Source organism: Hyposmocoma kahamanoa, unplaced genomic scaffold, assembly GCF_003589595.1.
Source record: "Hyposmocoma kahamanoa isolate Upper Pololo Valley unplaced genomic scaffold, ASM358959v1 80, whole genome shotgun sequence".
NCBI lineage: Eukaryota > Metazoa > Arthropoda > Insecta > Lepidoptera > Cosmopterigidae > Hyposmocoma > Hyposmocoma kahamanoa.
In genome coordinates, this window is record NW_020654051.1 from 1,272,212 (window position 1) to 1,282,054 (window position 9,843).

The following is a 9,843-nucleotide window of genomic DNA, read 5'->3' on the forward strand; positions in this document are numbered from 1 at the left end:
CGGACAGACTACGGGCTCGACGGCAAGACCAGGGCACTAGCCCTCCGCCAGTGATACGCCTTCGCGGGCGTCTCTGGTGGACCCGGACTTGGGTATGGACTAGCTGGGGTTGTGTGGTTAGTTGCAGAGACGGGTATGTTTGTCTGCCCCGGTGGTTTGTGGCCGGGGCGTCTGTCTCGTACGCAGCTAGCGCGTCTGTGTAGCGGGCCTGAAGCGAGGAGACGCGCGAGACACGTGAGTTGCCCTTTAAGTTGGAAGCTATGGACGGACATTGTCGCAGGATACTGCGACTGGCATATCCGGCACTAGCCCGAAGAGCTAGTAGAGGATAAGGTAGATATCCTCCGATCCCTCCAGCTGCTTAGGTTATTGGGAACTAGATAGACATCGTTTTTCGGCGTCGGGAAGTGTGCGTGCCTTACAGCTTCGCCACCAATGAGGAGATTTGGTAACGGACTAAGAGTCGACAGCTTAGAGGTGGCAAGCGCTAGTGGAGCATTGCGCAACGGGAAGTGAGCGTGCCTAACGCTCCGCTACCTATCTAAAAAATTGGGAGGCTACTGTACGTGCTCCCGGGGCGGCTCACCCGAGGCACTAGCCTCTCAGAGAACCGGATGAAGTCAAGTGACAGAGGTTAGTGACAACCCTGTACACTGGCTGATCTGGGGTCAGAACCTGAACTTATAAGGTTCCTATGGGCGCACAGGTTACAGTACCCTTCTCGTAAACCCTAAGGGTCGGTCGGGAGAATCACTGTAATCAAAACTAATATAGAAAGATATGAGGCTGTTAATTGAATAGGCGGTAATTGTTAATATTTTTAATGGTAAGCGATTCGCCTATCCATGACATTTGCAGTGCCACTCAGAGCTTATAAGGACTACACACACACATCAGGGCCGTGCCCGAGACGTGGGCAGAACGAGCTCCGTCAGGGGCTCAAAAAAATATCGCTACGTATATTTTGTATAAATTCGTTAACACGTGTGCTTGTCCGAGTTCATACAAACTAGTATGGTCCGTCCACATGTCCACGTCCCGAACACGGCCCTGATGTGTGTGAATAGTCCTTCAATCGCAAAGATCTTGCCAAGACACTGCCACTGCGCCCGTCACCCTGAGATAGACCGGATAGACCTGTGGCAGGCATATGCCTGTAATTTCACTAGCACCCTTAGCCTTCAAAACCGGAACACAGTAATGCTGACGTTACTGCTTGGCAGCAGAAACAGGTAAGATGGCAGCACTTCTCTGGGCCAACTCTTTCACAAGGAGCTCTACTGCTACTAGGAGCTTTAGAGTGAGAGAGAGACCTTTTATCTCTCACTCCATCTCTTCTGTTCTATACGTAATTCGCAGGTAAGAGTCAAAAAAAAAAAAAAGACAGCATCACATTTGGTCTGATCCCAAAGTAAGTAACTAAAGTACTTGTGTTCTGGAAATCGCAAACAACGATGATACCACACACACCCAGACCGGAGACAAAATAGAAAATTTAGTTTTGTCTACACTGTCCAAAATCAAAAATGAAAATAATATCTCTTAGGTAAGCATTATTACACTTGAAATCGTCACATTGGTTAAACCCTACCGCTCATTCGAAAGGCAGATTCCCGTAAGAAGAATGAGCAAGAAACTCTAGGGGTTCCGGCTGGGGATCGAACCCGGCACCTCAGAGATGGCGACACCATGAAAACCGGCGTGCAAGCCACTCGCGGAAGTCATTAATACCCTCATTTAATGCCTTGAAAATTTAATTTTATTTTTGTTGAATATCTTATTAATACAAAGGTCAGCATAAGATCTGACTGGACTCGAACCAGCGTCTGTTGCTTCAACGTGAGTACGAGTCCAGTCGGAGTGATGGAAATTTTCTTTGTGTTTGTTTGATATTTTTATCCATAATGATGGACCAAAAATGTTTTTTCTTATGACTTTAGAAAAAAAATATTATTAGAGGTTGATTATACACTTTATTCACTAATATGGCCTAGGTAGATTATTATTTTTTATAAAAAAAAACGACCTCTAAAGTTCTTGGAATTACATTTATTTGACAAGTTTTATTGAAATCGGTTACCGAAAATTGCGTGAAACCGAATTCATCCCCTAGTTGGCTACCCTTAAAGGAATATTTTCTTCAAAATTAAGTGGGCCCAATAACGAGGTACCTTCTTTCCAATAAAAAAAATAATTATCAAAAATCGGTTCACAAATGCGAGGAATCGCATAACAGACACTAAAAAAACACTGTCGAATTGAAAACCTCCTTTTTTGAAGTTGGGAAAAAATTTACAATATAAATTAACTCACACTATACATCAAAAATCACATAAATTATGTGTAAAAACTCCGTAAACAAAGACTTAAATTAGAGAAATTACTGATCTACAAAGAACATCCAGACAATACTAATTAAATAAAAAAAAAAACTATAACAAAACAATGTGCTCTTATATCAACATCTGTAAGCCAACTATACCGTCGGACTTTTAATGAGCCCAAATAGGACAGTTCTGCTGTTGAATAGTATGGTTCTGGATGCAGTTTTTCCAAACAAACCAACGTCTCAGGCTGACGTGACCATGGATGGGACCCGTAAAGGGCTCGAGACGCCTAACAACTCGATGATGGGAACGCTGTTTATATATTGTTACTACTAACATAATAAATACTATTTTAACTTTCTAGTCCCGTGACATAAACGTTCGTATTGTTAATGTTTTCTGCAAAACACATAGCTTTAGTATATATATACTAATTCTATGGTAAAATAATACTTAAGTAGTTCTTAAATATTTCACAACATATGAGGGATCTATGATTCGGCTTCGCACATATAAATAATTTAAGGAAATATCAAAGCACGATAAAATTAATGCGATATAACACGATTGTGAATAACATTGTGTTACGGGAAAAAGTGCGCTTGTTGTAAGAACAGGAAAATCTCAACGCTCAACTTAAATAAACGCGTAAATATTTAAATATAATAATAAATATTTTCCGCTTCATGTTGTCTTTGAGAAAATTATACCTTGACCCACCATGAAGTAATGCGGATTGAGTATTTCACAAGTTTTCCAAGAGTTATTTTCTTCGACATTTTGAGGTGACCACGAAGTTATATCGTTCAACATTTACGAGAGGTAATGCTACTAACAATTTACTACTAAACTAACTTAGACATTAAAGGCATAGGTACATGCTGTCACTTGGATTCGAACTGTCGAATTCTCAATTTGAAAGCAACCGTTCGTTACCACCGCTTTTAGAAATCGAATAACAGATACAATTGACTAATTACGTGACAGTATGTATGTTGGGTAATGAATTTAGCGTAATTTCTGTACGTGTGAACCAAAACTAAGGTTGATTACAGTCATAGACGTAGCATACACGTAACCTTGTTCCTATAATCGAATTAGTAAATAACTTATCGAGTTCTTAGGTTTTCGCGATTGTTACACATAGGAAATGAAACTATTTTTCCGGATTTAAATCGCGTATATTTGTTTTTTCAAACAAACCGACGTTTCAGACCCTTTGCAGGTCCCAAGGTCACGGTTGACTGTTGAGTCAGACAGTTTCATTTCCTATAGTAAATAACTTCTCATTGTATTTTTTTTCTTATTTAATAATAACACAACACTGTACAAAACATCGATCCTATAGCAATAGTTATTCTACACCAAACATTCCCGTCGAGACGTAAAACACGCCAGTCGCATTCCCTGGGTTCCAATACCCCGCTATGGTCACTTCGTTGCCGGCACACCGACCCTTAGAGAAATGTTCATAAGAGTCACATTTCCATGCCAAATACCAATTGGGTACGTGAACGGTCCTAACCCAATACTCCACGCATTTTTTATGACTACATTTTGCAGCATCGGACTCCCCTAACCCCGGAAGAAACCCCTCATGGCAAGGAGGTTGCTTGTTTCCTTTGTTGAGAAAGAAATCCGCATCAGCCAAAACACTTGTCGTACCTAAGCCTCCAGAATTGCAATGATAAACTTCTACATACTCGGCAAGTCCTGAACGAATCTGGTCGTCAATAAGGCTATTTGAAAAACACGGTCCTGCTGGATCCAAAGCCGTAATTCTCCAGATTTTCTCATTAGTGGCTGCCGTGTACGCCGTACCAGCAAAACCGAGCATTTGACTGCCAAGACTGTGGCCTATAGCGTGTATATTCTTCGAAGGATACCCTTTAGCGTGAAAATCAGCTAACAGTTTCCCTAATTTAGTACCAATGTAGTAAGTATAATATACGGATCGTTCATAGCTTTCAATCTTGCCCCCTCTAGCAGAAGTATAGGCAGAATGGTCGATAATGATCAAGTAAATGTTCGGGACATTGCTGAAAGTCTGCCTGATCAACTCCTCCGTCTTTTTACTGATATGGGACTTGTATCCTGGTACGAAGAATACGAGCTTGCGACTGACGTCCAGGTTATAGTTGCTGGTGATGCCGTGGGCAGCACTATCGATTTGATAAGTGATGTTGAAGTTGTTCTCGAAATCGTAGAAAAAAACTTGCACTTGGCTGACATCGAGGTCGAGCGTTCTGTTGTGATCGCCTGAAACAAATCATAGGGTTGTAATTTTAAATAAAAATTTGCTTATTTCAACTTGCTTTGTTTTCACGGTAGCAACACTTCGTGGGGAAACCTATGGACCGTCTGAGAAGACGATCTTGTTATGTAGCGAAGGCATACACTATAAGGATCGATGAGCCATTCCATTAGTGACCGTTAGGATGGCTGGTCGCCTGTCGCATCTGGCACTGCGTGTATATTCAAGAATTGCTACCTATTTCCTACCTTTTCTAAATAATTGCTACCTTTGATATATTCTGAGACATTAAAAAAATAATAATTGACCAGCCATTCTGACGTCAGGATGGCTGGTCAATTTTTTGTTTTCATTTCTCAGAATATGTCAAAGGTAGAATTTTTTTAGAAAAAGAATAATAATATACAAACAAATAGGTAGCAATTCTTGAATATACACTCAGTGCCAGATGCGACAGGCGACCAGCCATCCTGACGGTCATATTCCATTAAGCCAAATAATTATTGGCGTCGTGCAAATAGAGACAATACATTACGGAGTGTCTCCAGGCCAGTGATAAAGACAATCCACTAAATTAAGACGATTACTGATTTTTCGAGCCAACACCTTCCACCATCACACGTGCTTTGAATTGGCTCATGCAATGGCCTTGTGTAAACGTGCATCCTGACCCATTCTACTAGTTTGTCTTGCCGTTTAGTAAAGAATCTTGAAGAAATTGACCGTACTACTGGCTGTAGTGGGAAACATGGACGGGAAACAGCGTTAAACAGTTCCGAAATATCGAGACAATAAAAAAAATCATATCGTGGATCATTTAGTGACTAACCACGAAAGCCTTAAAATCTATAGTTCCTTTTCCAATTTGTAACAGTCGCAAACACCTAGAAACCCAGTAAAAATAACGAAATTTAAATAAATTTGCAGGTCCTGACGCTAATCACGTCACAAATTGAATTAGAGGAAAACAATTCATAAGTAGTAGTAGTACTTTTAACACGTGATTATGTCATTGTAAGTGCGATGAGTAGGTACCTACCCGTTTGCTTATACTAAACTAGTTTCAATTACGTAAACGCAGAAGTACTTACCTATCTCAGAGGCGACAGAACGAACCTTTAAGTACTAAATAAGGTACTCGGGATTGCTATACATTGGAAATGAAACTCAGCCGCTTTTTTATAATACCAAATGACGGAACGAACAAGTCGTGCGCCTGGTGGTAAGCGACACACCTGTGCATAACATTAAATCGCAAAGATTTGAGTGACACTGCTACTGCGCCTGTCACCCTCAGACATAGTCCCATATGACTGTAATTTCACTAGCACTCATATTCTTCAAAACCGAAACGCAGTAATTGACATTGCTGACATTACTGCTTCACGGCAGAAATTAGGTAGGGTGACAGTATTTTCAGACGAACTCTTTCACAAGGAGGTCAGTTGCTACTAACTACTTAGATTTTTTCAATAAATAATTTAGAACAGGGTACCTACATCTAACCTAATAACAAATCTTTATTTCGGACAACTAATCCAGTCACGAGCTCGTCAAGCTTGACACTTTGTACTTTGGACCGTTCTTATCGTAAGCGGCATAGAGTTGGATTTAAATCATAAGTACAGGGATACACAAGTACAGGGTTCGCGGAATAGCAAATCAATTAACTTCCATTTATATACTAGTTGTCCGTACACGACTAATTATTTAGAATAGGTAATTAGTCGTGTACGACACACCATCACGACTGTTGTATAGTTATTCGAACAAATTTAATGTGCCTCAAATTCAAAAATTTCATATTCATAATCCTGTAGCTACATACGTCACGTCTGCTCGTTGCGACGGACATTTTGTTCTTTTGGACCACGTGACGCGTATCTTTATACTAGCGAGATAGCAATAGATTTATTAGGTACGCTCTTACAATAATGTAGGCCCTCTGATTGGTTGACTATGTATTCAACAGCTTTAGTATACTATTCAGCGATTTTAGAATAATACAAATATAGCGACATGTGCCAAAATTTCACCACTTTTCAGTGAAACATACCTGTAACTACTAAACACTTAGGTGTTTACCTACCATCAATAACACATAAACTCCTATAATCGAGATACCAATCTGCGATGCTAAATAAAAGTATACGTAGTGCTGCATTTAATAAAGGTTATTTCAATATAACACGATAATACTGTGGTGAACACCTTTAAATTTTTCAAATTATATTTCTGACCTGTAGGTACAACTTAAATAATAATGTGGCATTTACACGCCAAACAGAGCCTCTTTCGCCTCCACCAATCGCAACAGTCTCTTCATACATGCCTGTTTATTCTTGATACTTTTGATCTGACCTTTTTTAAGGTCGTCCTCAATTGATCAAGATATGCACGTCAAGGTCTACCTCTCCTAGCGGTTCCATCCATATTTGCTCTGTGCAGTGCCGTCTACTACCTTCCTTCCTTTCCACCAAACCATTCAAAACTTTCCCCTTTTCACACCACAGAGAGCGTTCTTTTACTACGATGCCGTTGATAACTATGTATAATTTAGATGAAACATATTATTTCTTCACACTTGCTCGTAAATGATATGATTGCATTATTATTAGCCAGCGCTAACTTGACTATAATGTCCCTAATAAAACCCACGGGCCATTCTTGTTTCCATTACAGCCATGGTTGGTAAGGAGTTTTTTTTTTATTTGTAGCACGACATACTTCCTTACATAGGTCAGGTTCAAGTTCTTAGGTACTTAAGTTCAAAATTAAAACATTCGCTTAAAATGTTATCTAAACAGAAGTTTAATTACAATTCAGCCACATACTACTTAAAAATTTATTATTAAGAATTTCTTATAATTGTTGATTTTAATAATTTTCTGCGTGAAAATGTTGCAATTTTGTTTTACAATACATTATGGCTGTATGCGTGTTTGCTTTTTCCAATATTTTAGTTCGAGTTGTATTATCTATGGAAAAAAAACCGCCATTTGCCAAATCCATAATTTGTTGCGTTGTGAATTGTTTTTCCATCCTCTAGAGGATAAGAACCATATTGATAAGATGAGTAATGGAAAACATTGCATGTATCATGGACGGTAAAAATATATAAAACTCGAGGTATTAAAGTCCTCAGCCTTTGGCTTCGGGCTTCTAACAGACAATCAATTATTGTTTACACTGTAACCACTGTCTACATTTATATTATTGTTCCGGAAGCGTTCGTACAAGAGAATGTAAACACTAAGTTATAGGTCATAGGTAAGGTAAAATCATGGTACGTGTCACGAGGTAGGGAAGGTCAATACCCGATGATAACGATATGACGTACCTACAACCTCGTCGAAATATTTGTGTACCGTTAATGATAATGATGTCACAACCCGATCAAGATACCTATAAGTGTGCCTCGCTCCCGTCTCACATTGTCACCGCGTTTATACCTGTTCAGTACTGCCGCCACAGTAACAAAAACATCATTCGAGAGATTTTCGTTTTGTTATTTCCTACGTTTCCGGACATATGTTTATTTCAACCAACGTTTTCGGAGTTGCATTTTTTGACAGGTTCACAGATATTTCGGTACGGTAGTATTCACAAAAACGCCATCTGCAACAAGAATGAGCGTAACCGAAAATTTTTATAATAAAAATGAGTTATTTGTGTTTCAAAATTGTTATAACTTACATTCATTCATGTTGCCAGATGAAAAAATTTGCACTGTCACTAGTGTAAACGAAACAATTAGTAATTTGTTTGAATCATTAGACCAATTCTGTTTGCAAACAATCGTCGTCCTTGAGGTGATTCATTCTCAACGAGATACAAGATTATTCAGGCTGATGTCACAAATTGTACTAAACACATTTTCCCTACTATTATAACCTTACCGTTTCATTTTAAAGACACATACATTTCAAATGGCTCCAAAATTGTTTAAATTATTTCATAAATTTATTTTATAAATAATAATAAATACCAGTAATAAATACGGCTTCACTAACTCAATTAGGTAAATGACATAAAACTGTTCACACATGTTGGTACCTAATTACCTAAGTAATTGTTTAAATTTTGATTTGTCGACAGACGCAAACAACACATAACGGAGTAACTTTACCATTTAAATTAATGAAAACTTTGCAGAAAGACGTTTTTTTCACTAAATTTTACTTACAATTTATCCAATCCGAGTATAAAAGCGCTTTGAATGCACCAGCATTGATTTTCGCCACAAAAATAACACACAGAATAAAATACGACGAAAAAAACATTGTGATAACCTTCGACATGCGCGCGTGGCGATGTCAGAACCGCAATGAACACGATGAGGGGTTTTTTAAACGCGACGATGTGTTAGTGTCCAATCCTTCTACTCACTGTCACGTTTATCTACTTTTCACAAGCACATTTACAATTGCTACACAAAATGAATTAGATCTTTGTACATATTTAAGTCGTTTTTTTACTGTATTGTTTTATTGAAACATAAAAGTTTCTTGTAGCACCAATGAATGGAGCAGAACTCACAAAGTATCAGTATAACAGTTGTCAAAACGTTTGTTTATTAATGCCGTTTACAAATAGGGCAATATTGTTATTGAAACAGTAATTATTCCATAACTTCCACCTTCACAACATTTCCATTGCTGCATAAGTTTTTAGGAGCTGTCCTGTGACAGCTCCTTGTGAAAGTGTTCGTCCAGGGAAGCACTGACACCAATTATTTCTGCCGCGAAAAGACCAAGATGGTTTACCCGTTGTAGCCTAACCCGTGATAGCCTAACCTAGGCTATCACGGGTAAAACAAGTAGTGTTTAAAAACACGCAATGATAATGTGATAGAATGACGAAAACTGTGACCCGTGAGCGATGGGGTTTGATACAGGACATAGTGAAAAATAGAAAAATACGTCTATGTTGATGGACATATGAAGCGGATTAATTAAAGTAGAGTAGCCACAAAATCAGATATAATCGAGAATGTTCTTAAAAGGCTTGGAGTACGTAGTGCGAAAAAGGCTTAGTAGCAGAAGAGCTCCTTAGATAAAGATAGATAGATAAAAACCTTATTCACTTCCATGACAACTTATTTACATAGGATCCACTAAAACTAACACCAATTATTATTATATTGAACCACTTCAAATAACAAATTTTTATAACAAAAAGAACATATAACTACACATCTCCATAACCTAACCTAACCTATTTTTGCCGCCAAACAGTAATGTAAGCACTACTGTAATCTGG

The 9,843-nt window shown here is 38.6% G+C and overlaps 1 protein-coding gene across 1 annotated transcript; it reads right to left on the reverse strand.

Moving 5' to 3' along the window:
* Window positions 1-3,564: 3,564 nt before the first annotated feature.
* On the reverse strand, window positions 3,565-8,287 carry LOC113233916 (pancreatic triacylglycerol lipase-like). Its single transcript, XM_026469150.1, has 2 exons — window positions 8,278-8,287; window positions 3,565-4,586 (listed from the first exon to the last, which is right to left on the reverse strand). The coding sequence occupies exons 1-2, from the start codon at window positions 8,285-8,287 to the stop codon at window positions 3,682-3,684; spliced, it is 915 nt and encodes a 304-aa protein (XP_026324935.1). The 3' UTR covers window positions 3,565-3,681.
* Window positions 8,288-9,843: the final 1,556 nt, after the last annotated feature.